General features: G+C 35.4%; 1 protein-coding gene across 21 annotated transcripts in view; it reads left to right on the forward strand.

Moving 5' to 3' along the window:
• The window catches only part of Abi3bp (ABI family member 3 binding protein), a 247,636-nt gene that overhangs the window by 141,860 nt on the left and 85,455 nt on the right, over window positions 1-20,321 (forward strand). For 15 of the 21 annotated variants that reach the window (XM_046455259.2, XM_046455247.2, XM_046455248.2 and 12 more), the window contains 13 exons: window positions 939-1,013; window positions 1,571-1,645; window positions 2,497-2,571; window positions 8,471-8,512; window positions 9,998-10,078; window positions 10,532-10,579; window positions 11,663-11,725; window positions 11,829-11,903; window positions 12,609-12,656; window positions 14,061-14,120; window positions 14,971-15,060; window positions 16,354-16,386; window positions 19,422-19,481. The exons of 1 other annotated variant lie outside the window; for it this stretch is intronic. In XM_046455259.2, coding sequence (XP_046311215.1) covers window positions 939-1,013; window positions 1,571-1,645; window positions 2,497-2,571; window positions 8,471-8,512; window positions 9,998-10,078; window positions 10,532-10,579; window positions 11,663-11,725; window positions 11,829-11,903; window positions 12,609-12,656; window positions 14,061-14,120; window positions 14,971-15,060; window positions 16,354-16,386; window positions 19,422-19,481 — 825 coding nt within the window. The remainder of the gene's footprint in view (window positions 1-938; window positions 1,014-1,570; window positions 1,646-2,496; window positions 2,572-8,470; window positions 8,513-9,997; window positions 10,079-10,531; window positions 10,580-11,662; window positions 11,726-11,828; window positions 11,904-12,608; window positions 12,657-14,060; window positions 14,121-14,970; window positions 15,061-16,353; window positions 16,387-19,421; window positions 19,482-20,321) is intronic. 5 more of the 21 variants (XM_046455260.1, XM_046455262.1, XM_046455253.2 and 2 more) reach the window with 4 other exon arrangements.

The raw sequence follows: 20,321 nt of genomic DNA on the forward strand, positions 1-20,321 counted from the left end.
AAAAGGCCTATTGCCCTCTTGCCTGAAATTATTCTGAAAAAGTTTTAGAGGCTTAGGGGGTTTTCTGTAGAGCAGCGATTCTCAAATGGGGGTGATGTGGGACCCCCTCCCCTACACCACAGACATTGGTGATGTCTAGAGACACATCTGGGAGGAAGTGCCATTGGCATCTAGTGGACAGAGATCAGGGATGCTACCAAACCCCTTCAGTGCACAGAGTATCTTCCCACAACCAAGAATTATTTCACCCTAATTGTCAGTGCCTAGGTGAGAAATCCTGCCATAGACAATCTCTTGTCACTCATTTGTAGACGGTCAGGTGGGTCTCATCTTTGGAATTCACTGCTCCATTTACAGCTAGTCTAAGTCCAACAAGTTCCCTATGGCAGTTATTTATTATGCACCTACTATACCTAAGCACTGTAGGAGATTCAAAGTAAGTCTGGTCTCTGCCAAACGTGTGCCTGGTATTTTCTGTAAGTGTAGTCTTAGCATATTCGTATCATGACAAATAAAGGTGAAGAATTTTCACACCAAGAAGACAATGAAATAGAATGCTCAAGTGGGTTCTGTTAACTATAAAACAGAAGGCATAAGTTGAATGTGTAAATCTACTTTTTCATGGTTTCTGATATTTAAGTTCTTTTTTATATTTTTATTGGTGCATTATATTTGTACATAACAGTGGGATTTGTTACATATTCATACACTCACATGATATAACAATATAATTTGGCCAGTATTATTAAAGTATCTATGTTTTTTGAAGTGAGCTCATCTTCAGCTCCTGGTGAATCACTGGTTTCAAAGTGTTGGTCAGGAGTCCCTCAAGTGTTCTTGATATTATCCTCATGAGGCATAATTTATTACTCACAAGTTCGTATTTTATTCCTGTGGCCTTCTACTGCTTTTATAAATGTTGACATTTATTCCAACAGCAACAAGTGATCCTATTCTGGATTCTGTCCCACCTAAAACTTCTAGAACTCTTGAGCAGCCAAGGGCAACACTAGGTAATGTTTTTAACAGAAAAAAATTGTGCTTTGTTTTCCACCAAAAAAATTCATAATCTATGTGAATGCCTTTCTTCAGAATGACCATTTCATTCCATCACATCTAGACATTTGTCTCTTTCCTATTTCTGAATAGACGTGTATATGTATTTTTAACACAGGCATCTTTTATATTTCATTTTTCATCCCTCCCCCAACTTCTTCACTGAACTGTGATAGATGGTATTTCCTGCATCCTTAAAGTCCTGAAAAGCTTTGAAAACCGCATGGACATCTTCATCATCCACATCATCTCATCTTGTGCATTTGTGGCCTGAGTTGTCCTACTTCCATGTGGTGACTCTGCCTAGAATCAGCTACTGAACAACTGTCATTCTAGCTTTTTCCCCCACTTTAAATCATAATTTCATCCATCAGCTTTTAAGACGACATGCATTTCCATCCTTACTCATATATGTGTAGCATGTGCATTGCATGATTCTAAAAGCACGTTGAAATTCTTAAGATACCTCATTTTAACTGGATTATTTGATGGGATGGGGTGTTTGTACTTTCAGCTGCAAGTGAAACACCGTTTGTTCCTCAAAAAATGGAAACCTTTACCAGTCCTGAAATGCAGCCTACAACACCTGGTAACTAATGACATTTGTATAGTGTGTGCTTGAAAGGAACGGGTAAAGTAACAAAAAACAATCATCATGTTGGCCTTTTTAAAATATATTCATGACTAAACATTTCACTTCATTCTCTACCAGGAAACTCTTCAGAGATCCAGTTTGCTAGCCTTAGGATAATCTTCAAATAATTTCCATAATCTCAATGTTTATATATTTTGAAGTAAAATTTCCTTCCTATGTTTCTTTCAACTTAGTCAACCAGAAAACAGCAGCAGAATCCTAGATGATAATTATTTTAAAATATATTCCCTCATATTAAGCACCTTTAAATGTGACTATTTCATTCAGAATGGTCTAAGTGTAAAGAACACCACGTAGGCTCTGCAATACTGGATATGTGAAGAAAGATACATAAAAGAGAGGAAGCACAACCTACATTTTATCATGGAAAATTATTTAAATGATAGAGTTCATTAATGCCTGGCAAGGATAGTCACGAACTACAAATGGAAGTTCTAAACTTTCCATTTTCTAAATCTAAGATATCTTATTTTGCATCTGTCCTGCTCTCCACTGTTATCGTTTTGAGTTCTTAATTGTACCTTGTGTTCTGAAATGCCTTCAGGGTGCTCACTTTCACACTTAATTTGTCAATACAGCTTCAGTTCTCCTGTAGAATTTTAATTCCTTTTGACCTGGTCAGCACTTAGTACATAATGTTTATAAAGCATGAGATTGGGTATTCTAGGAACACAGAGAAATATAAAATAGCTCTGGCACTCAAGAAGTTTATTAAGCTTACAGACAAAAATCTGACCCTCAAAAAATGTCACTTATGAAAGTTATATTCAGTCTTCTTCTTTCAGTTCCCCAGCGAACTACATCTACCCCTTCTACACCTAAACGACGCCCTAGACCACAAACACCAAGAACTAAGCCTGGTAAATAAATCTCTCTTTAATTTTTAAGGATACTTAATTCCAAATAGACCATGTTCATCTCTTTATTATAAGAAAGAAGTTACATGATTCTATAGGACACTTTCTTTATAAATTTGAAATTAATAATTAAATAATTAATGATACAAAATAAAAATCAAATGTTTCCAATAAGATTTTACTAAGAATTATTTGAATTTTGTGCATGTAAATTTTGGGATAAACCTAGAAACAAGCGCTATTGCCCAGCATTAGAGAATGAGATATGTAGTAGCACTCATCTTTTATTTTATTTATTTATTTATTTTGGTATGGCTCTGTGTTCTAGTGTCTGATAGGCTGATAATTCTCTCTCTCTCTCTCTCTTTTTTTTTTTTTTTTTTTGGTGCCTACTAAGTCTTCAGTTTTCCACTAAAGAAATGACTGAAATGGAAAGGATGATTCTAGCTTTCAAGTTGCTAATAATCTTGAAACGATAAGACATAACAATGAGAGCAAAACATAGATAATAAAACTTCAGGGTCTATAATATTTAAATAGAAGCTCCAAGAAAGTTTAAGGTACAGGCCTCAATATATACATGGAATTTGGATGCAGGAGAAGGAGAGAAACAATGTATGTTGCAGTGCTGAATTTGAGTGGTTCCGGTAGCTTACAACCAGGACATGATATTCTTCACTGTTAAGTAATATACTAAGAATCCTGTTTGACAAACTGGATTTGACCTAATTCTACTTATGTTTATAACATAAATGCAGTTTTATATGAGCTATGCTGTTATAACAGTTTAAAATTTTCTTTCCCCAAACTTTTACCCATTGTACACTTTGAAATTGACTATTAAATATGGTAGGATTTTGAAGGGGTCATTCTGCTCCATCTTGGAGGATATTTCATTATCTCTAGGATAATCTATTTTTCTTTTTATCACACACATTCACAAGAAAGAACCATAGTCCTGGAACAATTACCTTTACAATTTTTTAAAGACCCTAAACCTAAACAGATAACACTGGACGATAATGATATGTGCTTAGTGGATCTGTTTTGTCATCTCACCATGGAAAACCCAGTACTTAGATTTTATATACTGCCTCAGTAGTTATCCTAAATGGCTCATTTGAAGAACACTGAATATCTCATAGACTTCACCAACACCATGACTATGATGCTTGTGGATAGCTGGTCCTACAGTTGTTGATCTGAACTCAGCACTCAGATATCATCCTGTGCTAGCAGCAGAACCACTGCTACTTCCTGTCTGCCTTTCCTCTCCTAGTCATTGGTTTAGAAACTGGGTCATAAATACAGTTCGTTTCTTTAAGGCCTTCAAGTTCTAGTCCAGAATTCACTGGGAAGAATGACCTTTCATTTTAGTGTTAGTGGGATTCCTTTATGCATCAGATCATAGCATTAGGCCTATCATTGAATATTAAATTTGACAATGTGTTTTTTCTACCTGGTGCTTGATGATTTAGATGTACCTGAGAAATAGGAAGAGTGCAAAATAACTAGACTAATTTATTAAAATCATTGTCTTTGAGTAATTACTATAACTATTTAGAGGCAGTGTTATATCTAACTGTTGACATGTTTTTCCAAACCACACAGAAACTTATCAGTGTATTCTATAAAGTGTTTCTCTGTGAATGAAATGTAAAATGATCTTTTAATGGAATATTTCCAAAGTCTTCCAAGATGGTGGGTTCATTCCACTTAACATGTATTTGATTTTAAGGTTTTTCTTTTGTGTTTTTAGATACTTAAATGCCTATATATTGATTTGATCATTATTTTTTCTTTATTTTCCACATCTCAGTATAACGCAGTCTATTTCTTTGAAACCTAAAATTCCTCTCATTCCATAAATGACACATACTAAACCTGGTATTTACCCTGAACTTTTTAATATAAATATTCCCAAAATGGTTTTGAAATTTTATTTTATGCAGTTCTTTGGAGCAAAGAACTTCTGATTTGTTTGTTAGTCTTCAATATATTTTTTCAAGGAAGGTGCAAAACTGCAATGGAACAATCTCCTCATAAGCACCCCCTTTGCAATCTTGGCATTGCTCTGAGCTGAGCTGTGGTGGTTGCATTTATGACCAATGCAGAGAAAGCAGAAATGTAGCACTGGGAGGGATGGAGGACCTCTTGTTTAGGACTACAAAATAGTTTCCAGTACCAAAGTTGGCTGGGGTTCTGATTGCATTAAATAATAATAGCCTTTCAGCTGAAAGGAGGAGAAGTGTTTCTGTTCTCTAAGAACTCTGCCTTGTTTGGGGGTTTCTCAGTTCTTAAGCTGCAAGACCAGAAAGGGGTTGTATTTTTCTTATTCTCTAAGCCTTCTTAATTAGGGCTGATGTCTAAACACTGGCTTCTGTTTACCTCTCAGGAGATTTTAAGGGTGTTTTGCTGAATTGGAAAAAAAAAAAGGCGGTTCTTTTGAAGAAAGGGATTCTCTTAAATAAAAACAGAAGTTTTTCTGCTTACGGATTGTGGAACATATTGAATGACCAAAGTCGTCATGTTTTCTGTCCATCCAAAATTTATACAGCCCTCTTGGATTTTTTTATAAGATTTTCTATAGAAAACATTGTTGTTATTATTTTCTAAATTTTAAACTTTTAGTTCTGGGAAAAATATATTTCTCACTATAATGTTTAATGGATAATAAACTTACATTTCCATTAATGGGCATGTTTACATAGTAGGATTATTAAAACAAGACATTTTCTGCTTAAGCAGGCATGATTTGTTTTTGCAATAAAGTGGATAGGAAGAAAATCGTAACTGCTTACAAAAAGAAGTCTCATAAATCCCTTTGGAGAAGCAGATTTCCAGGTGTAGGTGTCAGACTGAAGGAAATCAGGGATTAGGCAAAGGGAGTATAGTTGACCATGCATGAGATCTCTGAGTCAGAGAAGTGGGATTAAAATTACCCACTTGGAGAGGGTATTTAAACGAAGAAGCACAGTTATAAAATTGAACTCCTAGCCTTTGAAGAATTCTGACAACTGTATTTGGAAAGGACTTCATGTACATTTATTTTAAAAGTATGCTTACAGGGCTTTGGAATAAGGCAGTAACAATTATTATGACTAGAGGACTCCTACCAAGCAGATCAACAAATATTATTCCATGTTTAGGTCACTACATTTAAATAAATGTTATTTGTGTTATTATAAGATAAAATTTAATTTACCAATTTTTTCTCCAAATGTTGGTTACAGTTTATATATAAGCTATATTATTTATTTCAGTGGTTTCTGACAAAAGATTTCTGAGAGGAAATTCATTCCTTAATACAAATAAGTGTGGGAAGGTGTGTTCTTACCATTCTGAGGTGTTTGAGTAAAGAGTCTTTTTAATTTGACATTTCCTTTAAAGTAGAACATTTTATTTGGAAGCTAATATGTTTATGTTCCTTTGATTTCTAAACTTTCTAATCACCTAAGAATATTCACCCATTTCCTCACGCAGCAAGCATAGCTACTTCAGGATCACACCTACACACAAGGAGTCAAGGTGACCTTGTGTGGTCTTAGACAACATAGGGTACTAACTGGGGCTCTGCAAACCATTTCTTTGGGTCTAGCTTTTAAATTTTTATTTTAGAGAAGGCTACTTTTATAGCTCTGCAGAAAAGTTCTGTTTCTGGACAAGGTTCACAAGAGCACAGAAACTGCCAAAATCTTTGACTTAAGGAACTCACTACCTTCCCTGGCCTCACCTCATACTCCTCCTTTTTTCCACATGGGATGCTTTTCTTTGGTTTTCCTTGACAATTAAGTTAGAGAGTGAAAATCCACATTGGTTTGGGCTTGTTTTCTAATCACAGTTCAGTACATTTCTCAAAGCCACCATGTCCTGACTTGTTCACCTCACACAATAAGAATTGTTTCCCTCTGGAGTAATCTTCAAGGTGGTAATAACATTCAGTGGACCAAAACAAGGGAAAGAGCCCCCATTATAGGTGTGTGTGTGTGTGTGTGTGTGTGTGTGTGTGTGATGCAGCTCTCCCCTGTGGTGGGTGATAGGATTGCAAACCATGTTCCTTATCAGTCACACATCCAAGAAGGTGTTGTATATTTCTGTTTTATGCTGAGGTTGTGGTTTAGTTATTTACAGGCCACTCAGCTTGGTTATAGACTATCTTATGCCTTTATCTTTAATATCTTAAGACTATTTTTTCACAAGCTGTACTTGTTCTTACTGAACATTAAATTTACTGCTGTTAGTGCAATTGGCTTTGGTGTCAACCTATGGGGTTCCATCCCCATCAGTCTTGGTCAGGAACTTAAAAGATGCTACAAATAGCAAATTGTATTTGCTTTTTATTCCTTTAGGAGGCAGTTTTGTAGAAATGAAACTTTAAAATTTCAAAAAAAATTTTTGTTCCTTGATATTTTCACATGTAGATGCTTTCTTGATATTTGTTATATTTCATATACTAATGCTGGCTTTCTTCTTTTCCTATAGCATATGGGACCCTCAGACTCATTTATTCTTCTCCCCCTCTCTCACACACACAGAAGTTTTACGTCAGTGTCTACTTCAGTCTGATGTTTCACTATGGCTTTGCCCTGTATCTGTTAAATCTATTTCTGGACAAGTTCTTAAGAATTAAGAATTCTGGGGTATATGTGGGTTTTTTTTAATCATTGCCCTTTAATTTTGTTCTTTCACACTCAATTTTTATTCTTCTGTATTTTTACTTAAAGATTATTTTTGGCCACAGACATGGTAATGAATGACCATGCCTTTAAGTAGCATCTTGTGCTATTATACATTGCTTTTGGAAACATTGAAAATTCTCTATCTGCACTATTTGTGGTTAAATTTTCTGTTCCAGTTGCTAAAAAGCCATTTACTTGCTCTATAGAAATTATTGTTACAGTTTCTGTTTCCTTCTCTACTTCTCCCAAACCTGCCACACGCTCTCCTCCATAAACATCAGAGATAATGCCTGATAATTATAAGAAATGTATAAATAGCAGAATGATGCAAATCCTTTTAAGATGAACAGTGAGTGCCACAGTAATCAATTTATTTCTATAAGGAGAAAAAAAACAAAGAATTATTTTTAATTTTAAAAATAGAATTCCTTTTTTATTTCCTTCCTGAAAAAGGAATGATTCTTTTTATTCTGTAGAATAATATGAAAACTATTGAAAGACATTCATTCTTTTCAAAAGCCCAAATATTATATAACAAAACCACATCCAGCATGAGGTATAATTTACTTACCATGAATTTGAGCATTCATTATCTATCAAAATGTTTAAATAATATTATTATTTAATTTATTCAGCATTTCATGAAACCTGAGACTGCTTTGGATACCTATTGCTAACCCAAATGGATTGCTTCATGTGTAAATAGATGCTAGTCACTATGCAGAGTACCACATGAACACTCCCGCCCCCTCTTGGACTATAAGTTTAATTCCTGTCTTTGGTGAAAAACTGTCAAGTCCAGCAAAACTGGATCATTCACAGAGCACAGGTCTGGGAACAGGTCTGCCTGGTGGGTGTGTCACTTCTTCCTGCTTCCTTGGGTGAACTTGGCTAACTGCAAGACACAAAGTGACAGGTGACAGGAAATTCAGAGCCCCCACTGAGAAAGTACCCTGGTCTCCATTTAATAAGTATTTCTTCTGCCACCAGGGGCAGTTGTTAGACTATCAGGTAGCGAGGCCACAGCTGAATATCAGCAACAAAAATGAGAATTCTTATTTTACTGTGGCTTGCAGAAAGGAGATGGGGTGAGTGAGTATCACTGTCAGAAGCAAGGAGAAACTAGTCATTCACCAAGGAAGGAACACTTTGTGGTAAAGAACATTTAATTTCTTAAATGTGGTCTTCAGCATTGCTTTTGATATGATTTGCTTTTGTTGCAGCCCCAGAACCTCAGACTCCACCAACACCACAGACAACCAAAGGTAATGAAGCTTCCTTTAACCACTGAAAACCAATGATCTTTGTTAACATCTTCTATATTCAGTTTCACCCTTAGCTTTGGCTTACTTTTAAAATATTTCTTAATTATCCTCAGGTCTTTATTCCAGCCGCTTTTGCCAGAATATGCACTTTGTGCCTGTGCTTGACTGAACACAGGCTCTGGGACACCCATGAAGCCATGCTGATTTCAATTTGACACCATCTCCATTGTCTGGCCTTATGATCTAGGATTTTATCCTTAGCTTGTTCTAACCTGGTTATTTCCAGCAGGGTATCCTGGCCTCTTTCCCTATGGCATATTTGCATTCTCATTTTGGGAGGTGTTTTTTCGTATTTTCAGAACTCGAGCATTTGCAGACTTTCTTGAAAAGCATTTTGAACTTTCCAGATATAAATGCCCTGATGTGTCACTAGGAAATCCAAGCAGAGAGGGGGAAGATAAACAACCCAACCTCAATCATTACAGCTTCTTTTTCTTCAAAAGAAAAAAAAAGTAATGTGTTCTGAGGACATCTTAGCCAATTACCAATATTTTCCTTCATATTATGAGTTGCTGGTTACTTTATTACATTCACACCTTTCAAATAAGAATCATGCCCCTTTTTTTCCATTTTTCTTTCCAAACTTAACTGACTGGCTCTATTTGTATTCACTTTGTCTAAAAGCACAAATTGATTTAAATAGAAAAGGTACTTATGTGGACAAAATTTTACTCTTTAAATTTGTTCAATCTAGAAATTCAACATTAAGTATATCCCATATTTAAATTTTGTCATATTTCTTTTGGATTTTGATTCCTCCTTGATGATTTTTCATGCAGCCTCAGGACCTGGAACACTGGGAATATAAGCTTATACACTTATTCAGTGGGTGACCTTTGTTTCTTCTTTTCTAATTGTTAGTGTTTTTATTGGCAGGCTCACATTCATGGGGTAATACTTCAATGTTGTTTTCTGTTTGTACATTCTGCTATTCTGGAAAAAAATAGAATCCTGACATAATTTATAAATATATATTATTTTTTAAGTTGCCTCCTTGAAACAATTTCTGAATACAAAGACTTTTTGGATATTGTTGATTTGTGTATTTTTAAAATGTTAAGTAAAGACTTGTTTTTGAATCCTAAGTCAAATAAACTTAATTTTTTTATCCCTAGTGGCTTCCCAAAGCAACCTTTCCCATGTTCCTTTTGAGCATATACCTTCAAGTTTTTATTTAATGTGACTGTCTTTTCTAAACCATACTGTTTTTGATATTTCGCATCTTAAAATGTAAAAAGAGGGAGTTTACAATTCTTTGACCAAAAAAAAACTTATTGAAGACTTCATTTAGTTGAGTAAATAATAATAGACAGTTACAAAGCAGAAGTAAAAATGGCTTGAAAATGCTTTTAAGATATATGTAACAATTTATTGTCAGTTTATAAAATCACTTTCCTGTATTAACTAGCTATTTTTCTTCTTTAGCTCCACCAAAGACCAAAAGACCAGGTCGTCGCCCCCGCCCTAAAACCACACGCAGACCAGATGTGCCCAAGTCCAAACCTGGTAAATGTGGTGTTCAGGGTTCCAAATTAACATAGAAAGTAGGATATGGTAGTCTCGGCTTCAGGAGCCACCAGCTACTGAAGTTTTAGGAACCAATAGTAGTTGATTTTTTTTATATGTAATCATCTATACTCACTTTTTATATTTATATTTTTATATAAAGTATTCATATTTTTATTTGTAATCATTAGGCACACACAGTAGAAAACTGGTCTACTAAGTGGATTATCAAAGTAATTCACCTTAAAAATCTTACATCTGATACTTTTTCGTGGCAGATGAGGTACGGGAAAATAATGGGCAAAAAGAGGTAAATGGGAAAAATAAGTGGGAAATCACATTCAGAAAAAGTACACAGTTTAGGCAGATCATCCTAAGTAGAGGCATAATGTTTCCTTCCTCCTGATTCCACCTCTCAGTATAACTGGTATTCTTGGTGTTTTGCTTCTGTAGCTCTGGAACCAGCCACAGTACAACTGGAGCTCTTGGTTCCCACAGTCGGTAATTCTGCCCCCTCCAGTCATGGTCACCGTTGTCACTTTGGCTTTTCTGCTCTCCACCCCAGGCATGACTGCAGTTCTACCACCCCATCACCCCTTCACAGTTTCATTCCATGCTTCTCATTTCCTATCTGGGTCTGAAGAACCTGAAGATAGGAGAGGAGTCTGTGTGCTCATTTAGGGAAGGTCTGTGGTCTTGGACACAACTTCCTGGTTCTCTGCTGACCCTATCCTTCAGCCACATGTGTCTCAGTGTGACTTCTGGGCTCATTCTGGACTGAAAAAATGGCAAAAATGTTTTCTAGTGTTGTGGCTATAATTTCATTGCTTTGCTTGTTCTACTCGTAAGACTTTCTTAAGCTGCATGAATAATGTTGTCTTCAGCATTTTTGTTTATTTGAAAAATGGTTTGGGGGATGTTTGGATAACCAGCGGTTGTTCTTGGTGTAGGGTCCAGTATAAAACTAGTTGTGGCCTTTGTACCTTGAAAACATTAAAAGTCCCAAGATGGTCTTACTGTTTTTAGTACTAACACTGGTGACTAATAATGGTGTTTATAATTATTTCTTTGTAACTTGTTGGCATCCATAATCAATTCATTACTGCTTTACTTTGAAAAATTCCAGAAATCAATAGTCATGTAACATCATTTCTTATGTGTAATATCAAGTATTTCTGGATTATTTTCCAGGTCTCCTCATAAGCAACTTTTATAATTTTATTTTACTGGTTTTTTTTTAACCAAATAAACCTATCAATGAAAAATAGAGCTAATATACTTTAGCTAATATACTTTTTTTTTCCATTTTGAAACGATTTATATAGGAAAAAAGCCTTATATCAATTCTCATTACTTTTGCTCAGAGACACATCTGAAACATTTCCTGAGGATTTTTTCTTTCAGGAAAAGCTAATGATGCAAGTATGTAGTTAAAATGGACAGTTTTCCCACCCTTGCACCCCCAGAAATTGATTTTAATATATACATTGAATTTATACTATGTCTTCACTCAGCTCATGTATTCTTAATTTTGATAGTCACAGCCATGATCATTATGTTAATTTGAAATACCTTTTTCTTCAGCTCCAAAACCAACCAAGAGACCTAAAACCACACAGAGACCGGATGTACCCCAAATCCAGCCTGGTAATCACCATCTTGACCTATAAATAGGAAAATTGATGTAAATTATATTGATCTACATTATAGCTTAGCTGTGGCACTAATTATAGCACCCTTTTTTCTTCAGATTCAAAACCACCAAAGCAATTACTTCCTAAGCCCAAAACCTCAGCCAAACCAGACATTTCACCAACTAAATCCGGTAAACATAATTTTCATGCTTAGTTTAACAAGGTTTTTTCTTTGGAAATGTTATTGAAAATATTGCTGCAAGTATTTACATATCACATAAAGCACAGAAATCCAAATTATTACTATTTTGTTCGTTATCTTCTCAAAGTAGCCACACTAACATTTTGATGCTAAGTGAAGAAATCAATGTATGGGAAATTGGTCGATTTTATACCTGATTATTGGACGGATTCCATTTTATTAAAGCACTTTTTGGTCTTATTCTCTGAACTTGTAATGTCTAAAAGGTTGATTTTTCTGTGTCTGGAACATTTTTGAAGGTGATTTGGGTAAGCACTACTGGGAAATACACATGGGAGGCTGACCCTGTATTCTTCCTTAACGTGTATGACTGAAGAACACCCAACTAGCCAGGGATTGTCTTCCTCTAAAATACCTTACTGGCATTTTCAACAGTAATCTACCAAATAAGAAGATATTTATATAACTATTTTGAAAATCCGTCTGTTTTGTAATAGAAATTTTTTCATAAGATTCCAGTTAGCATAAAATTCTAATTTGCTGAGAGTATCTCTCATAAAAAATTAGCCTATCAAGAAGGCAGTCTATATCAAGTCAGAATAAACAACAGGTTCTGTATCCTCTGAATTAAACATCAATGAGTACCTAAATGTTACTTACATTGTTTTACTTCTGTTTATCTTTTATGATGCAGTCTTGGAGCTTGACACAGTTGAGACTGAAGCTCCCTCTTCCACCATAGGTAACTGTGTCTTCTTGGTCAATGTTTCCCTGGGCTTGCATCTCTCATCTCTCTTGTCATTATCTGTATTCCTTCATGTACATTCATCCTCTTGGTTTCTAAAAATTGTGTACTCTTTTCATGAAAGGCCACCTTAACATCTTGTTAGGCATTCTTACATCTTCTCGGCACATAGCACCTGAGTATGATTCTTTCTTCACTCACCTGCATCTATTAAGTCACTTGACACTTTAGAGTCATGGGTGCTCTGTCCATCTACCCTTCAGATGAGGAAGTTTCTGAACCTCTGCTTGTATGTGTGTGCAGTTTTTGGATACAGGAGGGGAGCAATGAAAAAGCTGGTTGGAGCTTGTCCTCAGTGTGTTTATAAGGAGCTTGATGACATGTCATTGTCTCTGTAAAAGCCCTTTCTTCCTTGATTCCATGTTCTTCAAATGCACCTGGACCTTTACATTGATAAATTCATCTTGTGACACTAAGTTTCAAACAAAATTGGGATTCTTTGTTTTTGTTTGAAGGTAATCAGTTGTAAATGTCATGCTGCTCTCCTATGCACTGTTGATTCAGAAGAAGCTCTCAGATGTGGATTAAGCCAACTTTGTGCTATGGTGTCTTGAACACCTGAAAAGTCAGTCTCTGTATAAATGCTTAAAAGGTTTTGGTGATGGGAAGTTTTGAGTATCATGTGTAATTTTCTAGATATAACGAAAAATGGAGACCCTAATTTAATACCAGAGTTGTAATTTCTAATTATGTTCAAAACTATGTGCTTCAGAATATTATAGAAGTGCAAAAATCCTATTCATTGAGACAAAAAATTGCATTATTACCTTTTCAACTTTTCACTTTAATCACCTCTATTTCTACTGTCTCCTATTTATTCATTTGAGATAAATGAATAAAGAAACATACTAAAAAGTAATTTCATATTTATTATTTTAAAAAGCACAAATTAATCTTTGCACAATTGTCATAAAGCCCCAGTAAATAGACTGATTAATATTTTTCTAATTCTTCTCACAGCCATCACCCTTCAAAACAAATTAATAATGATGGTGAAAACCTTTCAAATACCAGCAGAAGCTTTTATAATAATTTCTGGAGTTATTTAAAATTGCATGTCAGACACCACAGAGATTTTCTTGGAGTCAGCTTTCTAATAGAATCAGATAATCAAACATGGAAAAATACTTTACATTGGCCTCATAGCTATACAGAGTGCAAAAGGTATGCTTATTTTATAAGATAAATACATAGATAGAAAAGTATGGCCAGTTATTGGTGATAGCAAATATATTTGCCCAAAGTTAAGAAATGCTTTTCAAAAACGATAAGGTTAAGATGATTCATTTTCTTTTTCTGGTTTTCTTACTCTCCATTGTTCATTGTATTACTTTTGTTCAGCTACTACCAAAGATATTGAACCTGTAATTCTGAAAACTGAGGCTCCTGGAACAACATTAGGTAATGGCCTTTTCTGTCTTTAAGCACATGAATTTTCTGCTCATGGTCTTTTCCATCTTTCTGGACTAAGGGTTTTTTTTGGTTTGTTTGTTTGTTTGTTTCCCTCTCATAAGGTTTTCTTGTCATCCACTCTTGTCATTCAACTGCAGTCCTCAGTTTTAACATATTGAAAGCACTTAAAATACATGACTTGTTTATAAGCCTGTAAGCAGCAAGTGCCAAGAATCAATCAATCTCTCTCTCATATTATCCAGCTTTTCAATGCTTTACAGAATCTGTGTGTCTGCTTAAATAGTATTCTGTGTTAAAGCTGAATTTCAAATACAATTAGGAGTGTCTGCCCTTTCAACATCAGTTATTTTTCTGGAGATGTTTAGGTTTCTATTCTTTCAGAATATTTATTATGTACCAATGACTTTTAGGAAATGAAATGGGCTTTTTCTAATAATTTTTAATGGATTGTGTGCCTAAACAACATAATTTCTATGTATAATCTTCTGAAAGCAGGTGAACTTGCCCAGAGTTAGGAAATGCTTTACAAACATGTTAAGGTTAAGATGATTCACATTCTTTTTCTGGTTTTGGGTCTGAAAACCTGATACCAACAACTAACAACAAAGTTTTCAGAATAGTAAAATAATGTTATATAGTTTATTTTTTCTCAAAAGAATTATCAGTAGGCTAAAAAAAAATTACATATAAATAACCAGCAGAAACTTCCGAATCAAAGAGACAAAATTTTCTCAAAACTGACGAACATCTAGGAAATATTTAGAAGCCCTAGAATCCTGTGTAATTCTTTCTTTAATATCTAGAGTCATGACTACAATAACCAGTTTCCTTTCTTTAGCTCCAAAAAAACCACAACGTGCAAGAACTCGTCGTCCTCGTCCCAAACATAAAACCACTCCAAGTCCAAAGATACCTCAGACTAAACCAGGTAAATAATATATTGTTCCTGGTCCCTAGGGAACACCTTTGAATATGACACTGTGGTGGAAGTTTAACATGCCATTTAGTGTCACCTCCGTGACCCTTAAGGGTGAAGGCCCAAGTCACAGAAATAAGCTGCTTCCAGCACAGTGCTCTGGCTGCTTACACCATATCTTCTTGGTACCTGAGTATTTTTGTTTTTCTGACATGCAGTTATTTTTTCCTCTTTAAATATGGCTCAGAAAAACTAATGTAGTTAGGTGTCTAGTCAGCTAACATTTAATTCAAGTAGCCACATATTTTATTAAAGGCCACATCATCGTCTGTGAGGGATACTTTAGAAATAACGAATGACTTAGTTGACTAAGGAAGCTGCCCTTGTTAAGACTGTTCACAAATAGATACAGGAATTTTGGGGGAAAGCAGATATTTATTAAATTTTACCCACTGTGGAAAACATAGTTAATTCTTAGCGAAGCAAGGAATCTGTGAATATTTGGAATAATTGGAAACTTAATATTTGTTAGCAGAATGGACAGGGATCATATAAACAGAGGGAGGGGGATGCTGCATGTGGGTGACAATAGGAGGACAGAAGTTAGAAGTGAAACCTGACAGTAAGGCATGTTTTGCTTAGCTGGACAGCCATACTACTTTGGGGAGGGTGCACAAAGAGGACCTTGAATGCCCCACTTCAGTGACTGGATTTGAGCCAACTGGCATGCTCTGTTGCCCTTCAGGGTCAGATCTTTTCTGTCCTGATAACAGTGATGCACTAACAAATTCCATGGACTGAATGACCCTCTATATCTAGCTCTTTCTTTTGACAAAGGTCTTGCTTGGTCTTTTTCCACAGTGGACTCTCAATTTAAAAAAAAGCATTGTTTCTTTGGATATTCATGACTGCATCTGCTTAAATATATCAACAATTGCATTTATTATGATCTAGGGCTTTGTTTTCTAATCTACAGTGTTATAATTTTTTTATATTTTCACATTCTTTTCTCATAATCATTAAACAGATGACTAAATATTTTTCTAAACAGTTTTTCATTATCAGATAATATAAAAACAAGCAAAATTGCTATTTCACCATGTAGAGATGCTAATGATGTAACTATGTTACATAAACAAATGTCTAAGGATCCTTGCTTAAGAATTTTTAAAATCTTGCCTTTTAAAAGGGCTATAAAACCAAAGCTGAAGCAGTAAAGTTCATTTTTAGGAGAATTTGATAGCTTTTCTCATGTGTTTTAACATTTTCTTTTTTAAAATTGCTTTTGATCACTCCTTGCACCAGACTTTGGACCTGTGACTCCTGAGCCATCTTTAGGTAATGATTCTTTATCTTCAGCAACTGTCTTTTCTTCTTTATTAAACTTTGCTGTGGTGTTGAATAGATGATGGTGCCACCCTCTGTTATAATCCTCTATGACAGTATTCATCCTAAAATGTTGAAGGCTTTCTTGCATTGTAACAGAAAAACAGCCTGGACTTAATTCAAGGCAGCTATCAGCTGCACATCCCAGCCTGAAATTGCATCACCATGTGGGTTGGAGTCTCTGAACAATATTAACAGCTTGTTAGAGTCAACATCCAAATATGATTCCCCACATGCTCCTCATTGAGACCATTAATGCAATATCGATGATGACACTAGAAGAGTTCTCTAAGCAACTTGATTTCTATATTTCAGGTTTCATATAGTCATTTTTCACTTTGTTGATGTTTCCGTGAATTTCATATATTTACTCTAGTAAATTGCCAGGAGGAAAGCTTGTCTGGACCTAGTCACCTTAAGTTATAAGGGAACAAACACTATAGGGTTGGTTGGAACATCCCTCATACCATTAGAGTTGAGCAGTGATTTGTAACTAGTTCAGGATTGGAGATACTTCCAAGAAAATAATGATAGTTACTAATCTTTATTTCTTAAATGTAATCATATGTATAATTTTTGTCTCTGGGGAATTCTCAATTATCAAAAAAAACTCTACTAATATATTAAACGAGAAAATTTCAATACAAAAAGACAGAGTTTTCTGAACTCAAATTCTTAAAAAGTTTTAGAAAACTTACAGCCATGTTATTTGAGCCTCATCACAGTTAGTGGAGCATTAGCACCCTGTTAACCCTAAATTTTCTTCCTTCAGCTTCAATAATCCATCGTCCAAATCCCAAAACTAAAACCATGCCCCATTCAGAAGTACCTCAGACAATACTGGGTAAATATGTGGTGTGGTTTTAAGAACCCATGCAGCCTACCCCAGTTGGGACCCTCCATTCTATGCACATATGATATATTGGAACATGCCCTGCATAACTCTTAAGAGTAGAAGCTACTGATTAATGAGGACAGCGTGAGATGGATAAGCACTTCATGCTTGCTTCTTGGGAAATCTCCTTTATTACCATCTTGTTTCTGTCTCTCTTTTTTTTTAATTTTTATTGTTGGTTGTTCAAAACATTACAAAGCTCTTGACATATCATATTTCACACTTTGATTCAAGTGGGTTATGAACTCCCATTTTTACCCCATATACAGATTGCAGAATCACATCAGTTACACATCCATTGATTTACATATTGCCATACTAGTGTCTGTTGTATTCTGCTGCCTTTCCTATCCTCTACTATCCCCCTCCCCTCCCCTCCCCTCTTCTCTCTCTACCCCCTCTACTGTCATTCATTTCTCCCCCTTGTATTATTTTTCCCTTTCCCCTCACTTCCTCTTGTATGTAATTTTGTATAACCCTGAGGGTCTCCTTCCATTTCCATGCAATTTCCTTTCTCTCTCCCTTTCCCTCCCACCTCTCATCCCAGTTTAATGTTAATCTTCTTCTCCTGCTCTTCGTCCCTACTCTGTTCTTAGTTACTCTCCTTATATCAAAGAAGACATTTGGCATTTGTTTTTTAGGGATTGTCTAGCTTCACTTAGCATAATCTGCTCTAATGCCATCCATTTTAAAGATAAAGCTGCTCAATATAGTATTAAGCAGCATCAACTACTTTTATTAAGTCCTTTATAATTCACCCAAACAATATCAGCTCATACAAGAGAAGTAAGAGGTATGTTTTATTTACCAATTCCCTTGCACTATAGTAGTAAACAAAAGCTATTCCTGTGTAAACAGAAAGTAATATAAGACAGCATTTTCATGCAAATATAATTTCTTGAATGGTATAAATGGTACATGCTAGGAGAAGCATAAACATTTTGAGGAGGAAAATATTGAGGATAATTGGAAGAAATCACAGGATTTGAATGAATGGAAGGATGAAGGAACAAAGAATGACAGGTAATACATTGAAGCTGCCTCCCCAGACAGGTCAACTTACTGATGTTTTCCTGTTGAATGGCCCATGGGATAAACTAAACCAGAGGGGCTTAAGTTTGATCCCTTGTGCTTCAGTGATTTCTGCTTCAGGGCAGGACCATGCCTTTTTCTGCTCAGAGAACTGAAGATAACCAGCCTATTGGTATCAAAAGCTGAGGTCATTCTTCATCTTAAGTAGCGCTATATTCACAAAGGACTCAGGGTAGTCTCAGCTTCCTTTTGGTTGTTACTGTGTGTTGTAGACAAAGCCCAGCGTGACCCCAATAATTTCCTGCTCCTCGAATTAACACCTTTTATAATCCATTCTTTCCTCCTTCCTCCTCCCCACCCTGTCTCCCTGTCTCCCTGTCTCTCTCCTGTGATAGCATGGCAGACACTCTGGGAGTGACATCCTCTCACTTTTGCCTTTTGCTATTAGAAGCAAGACACAATACACACTGAAGGGGAGGAGAATACACGAAGGTGTTAAGACCTAGACAAGAATTATTCAGTTGGTTTACTCTTAGAGATGGTTTACTCTTCTATATCTGTGTTCAAATATCTGAACTGTTTATTGCATCTGTCATTATTGGTTATTGCAGGAAGTGGGTGCTTTTTGGGCTTTAGCTTCTACAAAAGTGCTGGTTGTCTTTGCAACATATTTTTCTAATAATGAATCAGTGTTCAAGTTAGTTCAAATCAAATATAACACTAATATATCAGTGTTCAAGTTAGTTCAAATCAAATATAACACTAATATATCAGTGTTCAAGTTAGTTCAAATCAAATAATTAACCAAGAGCGAGATTTTAAAGTTGACTTCAGGGAGATGGTCAGCAGAGTCCAAAGGCTACAACTATTTCTGAATCAAATGAGTGTGCCCAAGTTTGCAGAAATATTCTAAGAAAAAAATAGTTTTGTTTTCTCTTGAGTTAAGAATATTAAAAGTTAACTTCTTAGCCTTAGAAACTTTTACTGGTAAGATGAATTTTTTTTTTACGTTATATGCATTCACAAAGTCTCTCTGGTTTCTTTTATTACTTTTGATCAGTTCCTGCCATGATCCATGAACCAGTTGTTGTTAGGACTGAGGCTCCAGGGACAACACTAGGTAATGACATGTTGTGTTCATGTAAATTTCCTGCCCATTCATCACCATTATGACCACAGCTTCTCCTCCTTCACAAGGCTTCTGCATCATCTCCTGTCATTGATCATCTAAAATGTTTAAGGATATTACAACAGTTTTTTGTCTTTAAGAGAGCCAAGCATGAATTTAGTTTGGGGTGTGTGTGTGTGTGTGTGTGTGTGTGTGTATGTGTGTGTGTGTATATATATATATATATATATATATATGCAGTGTACCGCCTTTGAATTAGTGTCTCTGCTCCCATGTAACATTTTGATCACATTCTTTGCTGTTGCATGTCAAATACAATCAATAGTGGTGATGGGGGCGGGTGACATCTATGTCTCATCTAGTCTTAGTGAATTGGCACAGCTATTATAGTGTGACAGTTCTTCTGCAGCTCTAAATTCCTTTATTTTTAGTATGGGCATGATTTTGTGTTTGGATTACCACTTTAGGTAATGATATAGTCTTGTTTCAGTAAGGAGTAAAATAGAAAAGATGTCCAAAGCTAGTGAATTTAAATTATAAGTGCAATCATTAGTATAAAATCATGCGCCACCCCGGCCATAACTCAGCAAGGTTTGGGACCTTTCTTGAATTCAGGAAGCCCTGTGAGAACCCCCTTTGAAATGTCCTTGATATATCAACTCATGTTTCTGTGTGAATTTTGTTTTGCAAAGAAATGTAAATGATATAAAGATGTAGATTATCAAAATAGGGACATATCTTTCAAACTCAAAAGAAAAAAAAATCTCCTGAAACTCAAGATATGAAAACAAGGGTAACCCTAGACACAGCTTCTGGAAACCAAAACACTGC

The sequence above is a fragment of the Marmota monax genome, unplaced genomic scaffold, assembly GCF_021218885.2.
Source record: "Marmota monax isolate L192 unplaced genomic scaffold, Marmota_monax_Labrador192_F-V1.1 WCK01_AAM20220418_F8-fsc00053, whole genome shotgun sequence".
NCBI lineage: Eukaryota > Metazoa > Chordata > Mammalia > Rodentia > Sciuridae > Marmota > Marmota monax.